The following is a 16234-nucleotide window of genomic DNA, read 5'->3' as shown; positions in this document are numbered from 1 at the left end:
ATATTCACTTACATAAATGTTTTTCCCATTTTTGAACTTATATAAATGGATTGATCACCCAGTATGGATGCTTTTGGATGACTTGCTGCAAGATCCATCCATATTTGTAGTTTGGTATTACCATGCAGCATTCCTTTACATATTCTCTTTAGCCATTCTGTTGGACATACTGGTTGTTCGCAGTTTGGATTGGTTAGTAAGCCTACTGTGTACCTTCAGATACACGTCTTCCTGGGGATGTGTGTTCTTGTTTCTCTAAGGGCATGTATTTAGAACTGTTGAGTGATAAGGTAATTTGTAATTTTAGTAGAGAACTTCAGTTTACAAAATGGGCTCTACAAATGCGTGAGTTTTAATGATTATACCTCCCTACTATCACCTAGTCTGATTCTTCTGAAGTCCCTTTTCTCTGGCGGGAGTGCAGTGATACCTCACTGTGGTTTCAATCCACATTGCCCTGACGACGAGTTCCGGTAACCGCTTGTTTCACTGAATTTGACCTATCATTTGGAGGTTGCTGACCCCTGCTCTTACCTAACATTTTCAGCTGCCTTCTTCAGTTTCTTTTCCTGATTCTTCCTTTCTCTGAATGTTGATGCTTTAGAGTTCAGCAGCCTTGTCTGGTCTTCTGTCTGGGTCTCTTCCCTGCATTTCAAATGTAGTTCATTATTCACTCAAAACCTCTCCTTTCCCCCACCCTTATCGCCCTGGTCTTCCCAGAGATGGCCTAATCTCAGAAAATGGCAATCCCATCCTTTTGATTACTCAGGGGAAATAACAACAACAACAACAACAACAAAACTGAAGCTATCTTTTATTTTCTTAATGTTTATTTTCAACTACTTGAAAGGCCAAGTGAGAGAATAAGAGTGAAATTGAGAGACAGGTGATTATTTTGCATCTTACCTTTCCAGCACCCACAGAGCTAGGGCCTGGTCAGGCCAAAGGCAAGAGCCAGGAATTCTATCCATCCAGGTCTCTATCTAGGGTGTCAGGGACTCAAGTATTTCAGCCATCATCTGCTGCCTCCCAGGATGCTTTAGAAGGGAGCTGGATTATAAACGGAGCAGCCAGGACTTAATCTGGCACTCTGCAATGATATGGTGATGTCCCAAGTGATGGTTTAACCCGAGGGGCCATAATGCTTGTGCTCTTAAGCTATCTCTGACTTGTTTCTGGTAAGAATTAACTTCTTATCTATAGGTCAGTCCTACTGCCTTGAATCCAACTCATTTCCACATTTCCATTGCTAACTTAAGTTACCACTAATCTGTACTACACTGGGTTCACAGCTTCCACATGTGTGCCTCCTTTTCCAAAGAGAAGTAGCAGAGACCCTTTCAATGTTAAGTGATCATGCTCCTTCTCAGCCACAATGTTCTCTCATGGTTTTTTAGATCACAAAGCGCAAAATCTCGTTAGGCCCAAATAATCCAGTCACCTGTTACTTGTGTTCCATTTGACTCTGTCATTCACTTTGCCCTAGATATAGTTTTTAGTTTCTAGAACATTCTAGCGCAGTGGTGATGCCTCAGCTTTTGTTTCTGAACAGTTTGCCCTCCTTGCTCCCAGGTATCTGCATGGAGAGTCTGTCTTTTTTTTTTTTTAACATAAGACTGAAGCTTGGAAGGCCTTCCTTATCTAGAATATCATCTCCCTGGCAGCCATTTGGCATACTGGCTGTCTTTGGATGGGATACCCACACTGCACATGGAGCACTTGGTGAAGACCTTGCTACTTGCTAATGCATGCTCTGGGAGCAGCACACAGTGGCCCAAGTACTAGGATCCTTGTCACCCTGTGGGAGACCTGGACTCACGGCTTTTGCATGGTTTGGCTATTGTGGAAGTTCGGGGAGTGAACAAGCAGATGGAAAATGTCTTGCCATCTCTCTGACTTTAAAATAAAGTGAAAATAAATATAATACTATCACCACCCTTCACTTCCACCCTTGTTTTATTTTTCTGCATCAACACTTACAATGTCTGATGTCTTTATACTTTATTTGTTGTTTTATTTCCACTATAAAAATAAATTCTATAAGGCAGGGATCATCAATTGTCCAACAGCTAGAAAAACGTCTGGCACTTGATAAGTGATCAGTAAATATTTGAATAAATGAATGCTGGAAAGAGGATGGAATTTGAAATGAAACAGATTGGACTAAATTTTTATTAGCAATGTGAATTTCAACAATTTACTTCAACAGTCTCTAACTCAATTTCTGTAAAAGAAATATCACAGTGGCCTATGAATTAAATGAGGTACAATTGCCATAAATTAGGTGTTCAAATTTTGTCTACCCTAGTTTCTGTCCATCTCCCACAAAAACCTCTAGCATTGCTGTATAGGATAGTTAATCTTTCAGTATAAAACTTTTACATTTTCCAAATAAAAAATTATAGAAATGTAAATCTGGAATGACTAGATTAAAATGTCAAACACCAAATCATGCTTTCCAATGAGTATATTCTCAGAAAAATAAAGATGATTCAAGCCTCACTATTTTGGTGTGACAGTAAGATTATAAATTATACTTCCTTATATAATTCTTCCTTTCCAAAGTTCTTTCCCTTTGCATCATGTTTATTCCTCAAGTCCTAATAGACCAACTGCATCTATTTAAGTACGGCAGGAAGTTAAGCAAGATTTAAATAGTATATTCTTGGCTAAATGGGACCTTCCCTGTTATTAACTTCACTTTTAAAATGTGAATATAGATATTTTACTTTAAAAAGTAATCTTATTTATATTACTTCTTTAGATATGAGAAGTTATCTGGCAAATGCTGTTCGTTTTCGTAAAAGTCCTGTTATATACAACACAAGTCATATGCTCCCCAAAACATTTTACATAAAAATTTCTAATGTACTTTGTGATTTCTACACTATTCCCTAGTTTTCAGGCTTTTTATTTTGCATCTAAAATATTTTTTCCTAAAATATTTAGTGTGCACTTTAAAATCTTTATATCTTATCCTTCAGGCTTTTCTGGAATAACTATAAAATTAATGATGTCCTTATTATGTAATATAAATAAAAAGATCCACTAAGGAATTTCTTATTACATAATAATGAGAAGAGGGAAAACATAAGAAAGTTACTGACTTATGAACTCTCCACAAATTCTGCAAAATTCAGCATGGGAATGGAACACACCTTTATAAATGTCAAGGAATATTAGGTAAAACTTTTATTTTGAATGTGATTACAGTCATGCTCAATATAATTACTTACACTTTACTACTTGATCAAAATTAACATGAAAATATAGCAAATTATAAACAATTTTTCAAAGAAAAACTGTGCTTTGGATTATCACAGTGTTTCCTATGGAGTATCAACAAAGAGAAGTAATGTGTCACAAATGGTTAAAAGCAATGTTTGTGGGTAGTGTGAATAAGATGTACTATCTAAGTTAAAACAAACATTAAGGTTATTTTCTCAGGAAAGTTAGCTTGCAAATGAAAAGAAGAAATCCAAATCCGCATACTGTAATGGCTGTCCTCTTCAAAATTTTACTATTCCACGTAGATACTTCTTCCATTAGTGGTATATGAGTTGGATCATTTTCCCGTTCATTTTGCAACTAATATTGTATGGAAAAGGAAAAAAGTTAATATAAAATATACTAAAAACAGAAGCACAATACAATATGCAGACTAACTGTCTTTATATGTAGGCAACTCAAGATTTTCAGGGCAGGTTTAAAGTGAACACAGGAAACAACATTTCCATCAGCAGGAGTCCATGATCACAAATGATCAGTTTTATATTAAAGGTAAATGCTTTATTATATTATCACATTTAAAATTTTGTTTTTATGTCATGGGATAAAGTTCCTCTAATTTTTAAGTTTCCATTTGATTACACATGGGAAGATGCACAACTGGTGTTTCCTTCCTGATCTGAAGATCAATTAATATCTCACCTAACAGAAAGCACTCTCACAGCATATTTACAGTAGGTGAAATTTAGCAAAAAGTGGAAGACCAGATGCTAATGCCAGAAATTTATCATTTAGCTCTAACAGCAGGAACAAATTTCAGCAAAAACCTATGCAGCTCTTTTATAGCTTCTTAGCAATTAAAGTACATCACTCAGTTTCCAAATTCCCCAAAATACGTATGTGAAAACCTCCCCTTCTTGCGTCCTGCAAGTGCCCGTGTGTGTATGTGTGCATGAAACAGACAGACAGACAGACAAGGCAGTAGGGCAAGAGGGAGAAGAAGCAGAAACCAAAAAAGATCCTTGAAAGATAATCAGGCACATTTATAGAGTGCTAATTACTGGAAACATCCTGTGCTGGACTAGTGATATAAATACTTCTCAACATCACCAGGACTAATGACTTCTAAATTCTCAGTGTAAATATTTAATTAAAAAAGCCTACAAAATTAATTAAATTTACAGCAAAAAAAGAGACCCAATGCTAGTCCCATTAACACTGTATTCTTCGTCTAACTTCCAAATGGCTTCATTCAGTAACAGATTCCTTTTTGACACTGATGCTCTAGTGATTGAATCCTGAGCCAGTCATTCCTTTTATTAACCAATTACTCGGAATGACCCTTTCTGACAGCAGCCTGTCAGTGTGTTGGTTTGAAAGAGAGTGATGTGGTGTTAACGTCTACCCTTGACCTTTCCCACCCGCCCTCGTTTTTCCCAACATACACTGATCTGCGATAACTCATGTTTGATTTTAAAAATCCCCTTAAACTATTATTGGTAAATTCTAAAATATCATAAGTGAAACAGGCCTGATAAAAGATTCTCAAATCCAGATGCCTTTGCAAGTTCCATGTACCAAATTTCCTTATTTACTTGTGTTTAATTTATAAAAAAGGATTCACCATGTTTCTTTAAAATTAAGACTCTCTTGCACAAAGAACTACTCTATCATTGATTAACAAATGTATTTCCAGGGTTAGTTTTTATACAATTCCAGGTAGAGAAGCTCACAGAAAAAAGTCTATTATAGATGAAAATTTCTTTATAGGTACATATTAGTAAAATAGATAATTATGGTACCTGAGTGGACTGCTTATCTCTAAATTTCATCTTCGTTCTCCTCATGCACTTCCTATCACCCTTATAGTTTTTAGTTCATCATACAGAAACAATCAGTAACTAACCCCAAGGTAAATACGTCTCAAGGAATTTTGTGCAATAAGAATTAACAGTTGATGTTTTGCACAAATCCTTACACATTTTTCTTGGATTCCTGTGAAAAAGCAAGCGAAATCAATACCACTTTCTTTCAATTCTGCACGAGACAGAAGTAGTGCAGATGAACCATGTCAAGTCTGTTGTGCTGTCAGCAGGCTCAGAGTTTAACTAGCTGATATGTGGCAGGCATTCGTGCTTGTTGAATGAATAAATGTCAAATAATACAAATCCTAAGATACCTGTTTCTCTGCAAAAATTTTAAAATATATTGCTTATTTCCCCATTTGGATGGGGAAATTAGAGTCTGGGCAATAGAGGGAATTTTCAAACCCATAATCCTATTCCACTAACAGAGCTAATATTTCATTTTGGTATTTTTCAACAGTATAGATACATGTAGCAATTAATGTATAATTTTCTACATTTAGTCAAATGATTGACTTTCATTGTTAACTGCTACAAATTACTAAATAGGAATAACATCATTCATTTAATTATTCTAGTATAGGACACTTCTAGTATATACAATGTTAGAATAAACTGTTGAAAGAGAAATATTTTGCAATCCTTAGTATATCATGGCAAACTGTTTTTGGAAGTGGCTGGGTCACTAGTTCTGCAAGAAAATAGGAACAGTGATGTATTTTCCTTTAAAAAGACATAATCATCTTTATACATGTGTTTCTTTACTACCCAACCTTCTTTGCTTCCTACATATATTTCTTTGGAAACTGTCCTTTTCCCATTTTTCTAAGTGTTCCACTTGTTGCTCTTATCAGAGCCCTCTTACTACCTCGTAACTTCTGTGTAATAATACGGCACAGATCCCTTTCACTTTAATACTAATTAAATACCTTCTGAATTAAATCTTTTAATTTGCAGACTTCTTCATTCAAATCTTCAACATTACGAACCAGCTCTTCACAAACTGAAGTAAAATTCTGCGGAGAAGCCCATTCTAACACTATCTGTTAACATTTTGAAAAGTTAAATTTTAAATAACGAAGGTAACTTTTTGTAACTTTATACTCACAAATATGATACAATATAAACATCAAATTATATAACTTAAAAACATCTCTGAGGTCAGGATAAATCCTGACACCAAAAATATAAATTTGTCTCATCCTGCTGTATTAATTTCTTAAATATATTCACATATAATTTTCTATATGGAGACTAATGTTGGTAATATTAATTCATTAAGGCTTTAAAAATGACACAACTCCCACATGAATCATATAAAACCATAGGGAAAAAACGTACATTAAAATTTTTCACTGTAAATTAAAACCCAAATCACATGAAGAACTATAAAATCAATTTGCTTTTGCAGATCACTCATACTCTATTTAAAATGTCATTCATTAAAAATCTTGTACTGATACAATCTTTAATAAAACTCAGCACACTGTTTTGTTTCAACTTTCACTTGAGTCTCCTGTCAGTATTTTAAAAAATTAAATCCCATTGCAGAACGAATGATAAGTTCAATGCATGGATAAGTTTAATTTTTGGTCTGTTTTGAGGGCCAAAACAGAAAATTTCAATTAATTAGCATATAGGGGAGTAATATTACACAAAATAACTTATTTATATCTGATGCGATTTTTTCCAAATAATGTTACTGTATCACTAATGTCAATTGACTGATATGAACTTATCTGGATTGTTCTTCAGCATCCATACTTTTACTCACTTAGTAACTTTTTTAGAATACCTTGTGCGAATTTACAGGTAACTCAGTAATGATATTTTGTACAGCTGTTATTAAATGGCCACACTGTTTGTTTAATTTCAGAAGAAAATTGAGGAACTCATCACCACTAAAGAAAGGAAACAAACAAGGATTCAGAAATCATTAATTTGAGCAACTTACTTCACTGTACTGGACTAGGTATCAAACATCTAGTCATAAAATGAAGTTCTTGCAAAAATATTCATGAAATAATTAGTATATATCAGGAATGGAAATAGCCATCAAATGTAATAATCTTCATCACCAACATCATCTTGAGCATCTTAAAGAGTCCAAGATGACATGCAGATACAACCGTAATATTATTCATAGGTAAAAATGAAGGAGGAAAATGAAAGTATGATGCAGCTACACTACATTCTGTATTTTCTTTTCAATTCTCCCCAACAACTCTATTAACACTGGTTTACAGTTGGGATATCCAAAAACTCAGGAAAAAAATATGTAATTAAAAGTGCTTCATGGAAATGATACTTGAGTCTGAGGGTGAAGAGTGAGTCATCTAGGTAGAAATGGACTCTAGATAGGCACCTAGCAGGTGTAAAATTATAAAGGTAAGAGGTAACTAAGATATAATTAGAGCAAATTATGAGAAAGTGGAAAAGTGTGGATGTAATCACTTATTAGAGAATGATTATATTTTTGTGAATGTAGAGTTACTGAAGAATTTTGGGCAGGAAACTAATAAGATTTTAGTATGCAAACGTTTATTTGGAAAATGGTATAGATTAAAAGAACACAAAATGTGGGGATCTGGTAGAGGCACTTTCATTGTAGGAAGAATGCAGAATGGTGGCTTAGAAAACCCTCAGGGGAATAAACTGAAGAACTTGATGATGGATTGTGTGTGTGTGTGTGTGTGTGTGTGTGTGTGTGTGTGTGTATATATATATATATATATATATATATATATGTAAAAGGAAGAATATAGGATGATTTTCAGATTTTTGGCTTATGGAAGAAAATGCCACCAATCATGGAAATGAACCTGGGTGGATGACAGAGTAGGAGACCGAGAAAACCCTCTGGTGTTTAGAGTGAAGGGTCAATCTGAGTGGGGATTATGGACTTAGGTGAAGTTAATCTTGAGCCAAATGTTTTCTTATTTCTACAATGGAGATAACAGGAGGGCGGATCAAGGTCTAGCACTGCGTCTAGCACAGAGCTGGCATTCATACAAGCTAAATTATGACAGTAATCTCAGTGACGATGAGTTATGCAGATGGCAATGACCAGTGAGCAATAGAAAATGCAGGTCTTGCAGGAGTATTTATCCTGGGAGCCTACAGACTCAGGAGACTTGCTTCGATCCAGGGACTGAGTGAAGCTCAATGGAGGAAAAAAAATCACATTTTATTTTTTTTTATTTGCTATCTCAAAGTCTTTCCTTCTGTAAATGTAGGCATAGGCTGCAGTAGTATTGGAAATGTTTTATTTGGTCGCAAACAGATATCAAAAAGGAAACCACAGAGGTTAAAAAACAGACATATTGTGAAGAAGACAGAGTAACCAGGCAAGAAGCAAACAAAAGCCAAGAAAAAAAAATAGAGCATGAGAAATACAAGAAAGTCAGAAGTTTGGGGTAATTGTCAATGGCAATGGAGAACAACTCAGGAGGAAAAGGTTAATAAGCACATTAAGTAAGAAAGATCAGTCTACTGATTTTAGCAATGTGAAGACTTAATGAGACTTCTAAGTGTGATTCCACTGTGATCACAGAAAACACTGTATGATTTCAAAATTTCAACAGCTGCATGTTATGAGGCTTAATGTAGTGACACAGCCAATTTACAGCAGAAACTACAAAGAAACTTACATAACAGTAATGTTAACCGAGAATATTAAAATTAATTCAAAGAGAAAAGACAAAATCTTAGAGGTTAATAATTAAAGAAATAAAGTAAGCAGATAATACTATAGTCTGTATTCTAACAATGACCTGAAATATTGAGGGCTGACAAGTGTCCAAGAAGACATTTTTGGAGAGTCCTTTTAACAGTTTCTATGAAATAAACAAGGGTTTGGGGCTGGCACTCTGGCATTTTAAAATTATATTAATTCTACAAACATTCTAAGGCAAATGTGTGCATAAGCTTTTTTTTTAAGCAGGGATGATTTAGAAAATCTGACATAGAAGAAAAGTATCTTAAAATAAATCAGTAGCTAAATTTCTGAAGTCACATTACCAGGAGATTATAATCAATCAGTTCAACTTTTCCTGCTGTTAGTTTTCTTATGACTTAATGACTAATTTCTTCTTTAAAGAATGACTTTGAACAAATGGGAAGTAAAACCTTTTCCATAACAGCATGTAAACAAAGTCTCTGATTTAATAACAAGGTCAAATTCCTGGAATATATGCCTGCCAGTTTTTATTTTTAAAAAATTCAGCAGTTTTAATAAGTGAACCATTTAGGATTCTGTACATTCTTTACGTTTATTAAAATACCACAAAGCAAACTCATAAGGCAACTCAAAACATTTCACAAACGTTATATTGAACTTTTTAACTTGCAAAGACAATCATGTAAATTTAAGATATGTAAATAATGATGTAAATAATGATGAAAAATGTAAATATAATGAACAAAGGTATTTTTAAAAGTTTTGGTGATTTTTAGAGCTGCAGTGTTATTTTAAAGTAACAAGGCATCATTTTGAATACTGATATTCTTGCTATAAGGAGATATATTAAGAATGAGGAATGTCTACAATGTAAACTTTGTAATATAGTTTCTAGGAAATCTATCTAAATTATTTTCTGGAAGATTTCTTTACACAGTGTGAAGATCTATTATTCAAGTACTAACTTATTAGAGTTATCAATGTTTTTAGTCAAGTTACACTAATGATATACTTTAATTTTTAAGTCCTATATTTTATAGGATATAATAATTAATTGACTTATCTAGCACTTTATTTTAAAAATTGTACTTGGTTATATCCCAAGTAGTAGAGGAAATGGCTAACGTGGCCACTCTGAAAATGTGGCATGGGCACTACGGTTTATAGTGCAGGGCTACAAGCAATATTAACACAGAACCCAAGTGTCCAGAGATGTGTGTTTCTTTCACTTTAGATGTATAATGCTCATTTAGAATTTCTTGATTGAATCAAACTGGAATATTCTAATGTAAAAATAGTACCAGTGATATCATTGGAAATACCATACTTTAAGATCAATTAAAAATGAAAAGTTAGAAAACATACTAAGCTGTTACTGAAAGTAAGATGAACCTAAGGGAGCTGAAGGCTAGTTTAGAGTCCACACACACACACTCTGAGAATCTAAGGAAAAAATACTCTCTACAGGAATATTACAATGACTACATTTTGATCCACATGAAATTAAAAGGAGAGAGCTGCTTAAGCATTAACAGAACAAGTAGTATAAATGAAGGACCAGAAGCTTATGTAAACAAAAGAAATGTAACCAGTTTAATTAGGTGTAATGAGAAGCAGAGTGTCAGGTGAAACATATTTGGTGTACAGATAATTAAAAGAGAAAGCAAGGCATTGTAAAAATTAATTTCATAGGTTAGTTATTAGGTGGCATTGATAAATAGAATATGTTCAAAACTATCTAGCTAGTAGAAAAAAAAATGATTATCATGGGTTCTTAAGGTTACCAAAATCTACACTTTATTATGAATTAGGTCTCTATATAGAAGAGAGTTAATGATGTACTTGAAAAGGCAGCAGAGATCTCACAGGCTTTCTGTGCTAACATTTACATTCATGATGAGGTCCATGCTGTGGGACGGCAAGTTCAGCTGCACCTGTGACACTGGCATCCCATGTAAGAGCAAGGGTCTGAGTCTCTTGTATTGCTTCTGACCAGCACTCTACCAAAGTGCCTGGGAAAACAGCTGGAGAGGCCTTGATGACTTGGGCCCTTGCCAAATGTGTGTGAAAGCCAGATGGCCTTCTGGGCTCCTGCCTGTGACCTGGACCAACCTTATCTGTCGCAGAAATTTGGGGAGTTAACCAGAGGATAAAAGAACTTCTCTCCTTCTATATTACTCTACTTTTCTAAATAAATAACCAAATAAATAGACAACTAGATCTTAAACAATTTTATAAACAAAAAAGCTCCCTGTGTATTATGTACAGTGAAACTATTACCTTATTTTGTATATTACACTGGACTACCAACTGGGATTTGAACAGCGCTCCTAACGGATGCTGGTGTTACAGGTGTAGGCTTTTAAACTAGGAGCCACAATACCAGCTCCTTAGCTGTCCTTTACATTTTCCATAGTAAATTTAATCCTAAGTTTTGGGAAATCTTCAGCCCACCCAAGTCTCCATTATTGTGATTCTCTGGTCTCCATCTAATATGTACACATCATATGTAGCTACTGAGATTTTGAAATCATACCAATGTTTTAGTTTGATCACAGTGGAATCACACTTAGAAACAGCAGGAGAGACAACAGGAACATACCCAAACACATGGCAGCCAAATAACATTTCTCAGTAATCCCTGGGTCAGAGAGGAAGTCTCAAAGGAAATAAAAATATACACAGGAGAGAAATAGACAACACAATATACCAAAGACTGTGGAATGCAAGTAACACAGTGCTGAAAGGGAACTGTAAATGGCTAATTGCTTATATAAAAAAGAAAACTTCTAATAATTTGTACTTACACTTTCAGAATAAGGAAAAAAATGAATTCCAAACAAGCCAAAAGAAATAAGTGTAACAGCAGATATCAATAAAATTGAAAACTAAAGCAACAGAGAAGTTAATGAAACAAAAAGTAAGTTCTTTGAAAATAAATCTAATAAAACTAACAGATAAAAATAATACAGAAACCATGGGTTTTGTAGGACATTACTTGTCGACAGATCCTGTTGTTGTCAATAATTGCAGGTGCAATTAATTGTAGGTCTGAAAATTTGAGCACTTAGAAGAAATGAGTAAAGTTTTTGAAAACTGCAAATTACTAAAACTCAGCCCAGACGAAACAGATACATAGGTCTAATCACTGATAAAGAAACTGAGTTTGTCATTTCAAAGACCCAAAAAGAAATCACTAGATCCAAAAAGTTTCACTGGAGAATCCCATGAAAGATTAACACCAGTTCTATACAATCTTTTATAAAAATTCATATAAAATTTTATAAAAATGAAAACCAATAAATCTTCTATAAAATAGGCCAGATTTGTTTATCAAAAAGCACACACAGATGGCAAGACAGATGAAAACCTGTTCAACACCCTTGGCCATGCTAAAATGAATTATCAAAATTATCAGAATGGGTAACACAAATTAGAAGTAAAACTCTGCTGAGAATTCAGAAAAAATGGATCACTCATATATTGTAGGAAATGCAAAATGATAGTACCATTGTAAAAAGTAGTTTTTTTTTTTAAATTTAAACCAAACATGTAAATATCAAACAACCAAACGCCTACTTAGGCATTTATTCCTGAAAATATGAAAACTTACTTTTAATACACTCTTGTGCATCAATCTTCAAAGCAGATTTATTTGGAATTATCCAAACTCAAATCTACTCAAATGGCTAAATTTGGGTTGGTAAAATATACCTGAATGTATGAATTTCCATTTTTTGCACTTTTTAAAAATTCCATTTTCCAAAAACTTTCTGAAATACCTTCATGTATTTCAAAATTAAAAAATCTTTTGCCTCTATATTAATATATTTCAAAATAGCTTTACTAATAAGTTCTTGACAAGTTCATAACATTGACAATGAAATTTATAAACTGATTATATAATTTCTCACATATCAAAGCTGAAAACAGAACTGACTTATATAAAAAATGCTCTTACTGTACTACATAAAAACATTACTACAAAAATTTTCAAGTTGACTTCTAAAATGATTTTAAAAAGTAAGCACTACACTATGTAAGTTAAATTAACAGGATGCAATAAAAAAAAAATCGCCTAGCACAGTAACCTAGTGGCTGAAGTCCTTGCCTTGCACATGCTGGGATCCCATTTGGGCGCCGGTTCTAATTCCAGCAGCCCCGCTTCCCATCCAGCTCCCTGCTTGTAGCCTGGGAAACCAGTTGAGGATGGTCTAAAGCCTTGGGACCATGCACTCATATAGGAGACCCAAAGAGGCTCCTGGTTCCTGGCTTCGGACTGGCGCAGTTCCAGGGATTGTGGCCACTTAGGGAGTAAATCAGTGGACGGAATATCTGTCTGTCTCTCCACCTCTCTGTATATTTGCCTTTCCAATAAAAAATAAATAAATCTGTAAAAAATACAAAAATTAAAACATTTCTATGTGAATAAACAAGATAAATTCCCTTTTTCATAAAAAACCAAAATAACTTCAGAAAATACATCCCATTTCAGAAAACAGTATATTTCAACATCTATTCCCCTAGGAAAAGAATATCAACTAAAATGACTTAAACATGATCAGAGCCGAACTTACAAAAAAAAAGTTGCTTCTAAACAACTGTAGAGTAAGCCAGGAAGTCATCTTTACCTGATTTCCAACTTTGCTACCTCAGGCAACTCTCCAAATTTTATCTCTTCCACTTCTAGTTCTTTTAGAGCAGCCAGAATTTTCTGCTGGTCTTTACTGTTAATCCCATTCTAGGCAGAAATAATTTAAAGGTACAATAAGATGGCAGTATTCAAATAATAATATTAAAATTTTGAATAGGTTTCGTGTTGATTATCTTAATTCTCAAGTATATACACTATACACTAGTACACTAGAATGATTATGTGGTTTGCATGTAATTGTGACTGACAAGATTAGTTATTAAAATATTGAGATGGTGAGCAATTTTAATAGCTATAATGACCCCAAAATTACACAATTTTAACAGACAGCCAAAGATTAAAACAAAACCATTTTCCTTCAAAATATTATTTAAAATAATACCCATGATAAGTTAGAACTAGTCTTTTTGTCTGGATTCTTCTTTTGTGTTAAATTTTCTTAGATTTAGCTAAGTATTTTGAGTACTGATTATATTAAATATTTCAAGCTCCCAATGAACTCTTGTAGAAAGATCACTGCTTTTCATACTCTACATATCAAGGTACTTCTCATTCTTCCCACAATTTTTTAAAAAAATTATTAATAATACCAGATGGCCAAAAAAAGTCTCCACAGCTTTGAGAACCTAGCAGAAAACACTTTATTTGGAAGGCACGTGTTCATACCCACATACATGCTAAAACTACTTATTCCTCTGTAGCCTGTCTTATAAATCTATCCCACATCTGGAAATGAAGCATCAGTTTTAACTGAAATGTGTAATAGCAATTTGAAAGAAAAAAAATAGACAGATACAAACTACCACTACAAGTCTTTAAATGTCCTTCAAATAATTTCATGCTGAACTGAGGTCTTAGGTATGGTTATCTGTAAGCATATTTAATCAAAAAGCTAGGAAGACATTAGAATTATAGCTCTATGATTTTAAAAATATAAAACAAGAATTCACTACTTGAACAGCATTAGAGAAAATTAAAAGAAAAACATAATAAACTTCTGAAACCAACACTAACCTGAGTAAACTCATCCTTCCTCATGGTCAAAAGGTGTCTTAAAGTTATATCCCTTTCCTGAAGAGAAAAGGTGGGAGCAGTCACTTTTCAATATAAATAAAACAGAAGGAGGGATCAGTAGATGTCAGCTTTCTATACGTTCTGCTCCTAAACCACTGTCAACTTTGGACACTGGACAGAAGGCTCTATTGGGTAGACAGTAACAAGTATCACAATGCCTGTGTGCACCTGCAAGGTAATAAGCACACCTAATGTTCTAGAATAAAATAAAGATCATCATTCACAGCTCCTAACATAGATAGGAAAGCTTTTTAAATGTAATTTGGCACAAATTATGTTTCATAAATATTTGAAAATTTCTGACTATCTCAAAGCATATATCATGTGTATTTCTACTCAAGATTCTTCCAAATGGGTACAGGTTTTCAGAATATATGGTGAAACCCAAGTGTGAAATATCTGAAGAGAAGGTGCATGTACTCTAGCGGGTGATGAGTCGTAAAATGGGCTGCTACTTCAGAATCCCCATGTAGCTGATGACAACTGTCACCCACTCAAATCACAATGCATGCTTTAAGCTTGCCATGTGAGCTAACTGAACCTTCAAGATGAGCCCATACTGGCTATTAGCATCTTTATTCAAAATAGAGGAGCCGTCAAAAAGTTCATGGAAAATGCACATTATGAAAATGTGTAGCATTTCCTATCATGGATTTCAATTTTTTTCTACCAAACTAACTTACTTTTTATTTCCATTTTTCCATAAAGTTTTGAAGTAGCCAAGTACTATGGTTAATCATTCCAAGAAAATCTGATACTAAATTTCTCTGGTTTAACACCATGCTTCTAATAATTTCATACAAGAAAGATCAACAACAACAGAAAGAACAGCTAAGTGTGTGAGTGTATACAGGGCATGAGGCAGTGAGTAAAAGTTGTCTATTCCAACCAGATTTTAATTTATGACAGTAACTACAGGAAAATATTTTTGAAATGCTTGTCACAGTTTTTAAAAATTATTTATTTTCATTGGAAAGGTAGATACACAAAGAGAAGCAGAGACAGAACAATTCTTCATATACTGGTCCACTCTCTAAGTGGCTGTGATGGCTGGAGCGGGTCTATCTGAAGCCAGGAGCCAGGATCCTCCTAAAGGTCTTCTATGCGGGTACAGGCGCACAAGGCCCTGGGACATATCCACCGCCTTCCTAGACCATAAGCAGCGAGCTGGATAGAAAGTGGAGCGACTGGGACATGAACTAGTGCCCTGGCGGATCCCAATGCTTGCAAGGTTAGGATTTTAGGCAAAAGAGCCTAAAATAAAATGGCAGGCCCTAATAAAAATTTAAAATGGGATATGATACAAACTACTGGGAAAAGAGAACTGGTATTTATTCATAGATGAGTATGCTTTCATGTATGTTAACCAACAACTCAACAGAAACATATAACTGAAATCTTACCTTTAATATATCTGTCATGTGTTCAAGTCCAAGACCATGTAAAAATACTTCCAGATCTCCAAATGCTGTATATGAACTACACATATTTACAAGTATGTCAATTTCAGAGCAGAATATAAGTGCATAACTACATATTTCTTTATATTTCAAAGAGAGTGCTAATAAACAAATGAATCTATGTACAGCATATTTGCAAATTATTCAGCAGAGCCATGTAATATCAAAAGAATAAGCAAAAGGTTTCTCGAGTGAAAATGTGAGATAGTGATGGAAAAACAGAATTTATCTTTCCAAAGATAAATTCCAAGACATTCCTTGTTAATTATTTTTA

The 16234-nt window shown here is 34.1% G+C and overlaps 1 protein-coding gene across 2 annotated transcripts in view; it reads right to left on the bottom strand.

The window, feature by feature from the left end:
• ASZ1 (ankyrin repeat, SAM and basic leucine zipper domain containing 1) overlaps positions 1-16234 on the bottom strand; it is a 58062-nt gene that overhangs the window by 18919 nt on the left and 22909 nt on the right. The window contains exons 7-13 of one of the 2 annotated variants that reach the window (XR_009247634.1): positions 15904-15979; positions 14441-14497; positions 13404-13513; positions 6889-6994; positions 6023-6136; positions 3493-3588; positions 535-645 (exon numbers count right to left, since the gene is read on the bottom strand). Coding sequence is in view for 1 of the 2 variants with exons in the window: in XM_004592477.3 (XP_004592534.2) it covers positions 3436-3588; positions 6023-6136; positions 6889-6994; positions 13404-13513; positions 14441-14497; positions 15904-15979 (616 nt within the window). In the remaining variant the exon portion in view is untranslated. Of the gene's footprint in view, positions 1-534; positions 646-3183; positions 3589-6022; positions 6137-6888; positions 6995-13403; positions 13514-14440; positions 14498-15903; positions 15980-16234 lie in introns of those variants that run through there. The other variant, XM_004592477.3, reaches the window with a different exon arrangement.

The sequence above is a fragment of the Ochotona princeps genome, chromosome 25 (genome assembly GCF_030435755.1).
Source record: "Ochotona princeps isolate mOchPri1 chromosome 25, mOchPri1.hap1, whole genome shotgun sequence".
NCBI lineage: Eukaryota > Metazoa > Chordata > Mammalia > Lagomorpha > Ochotonidae > Ochotona > Ochotona princeps.
The sequence above is the reverse complement of the archived record's forward strand: the minus strand, read 5'-3'. Positions and strand labels throughout refer to the sequence as shown.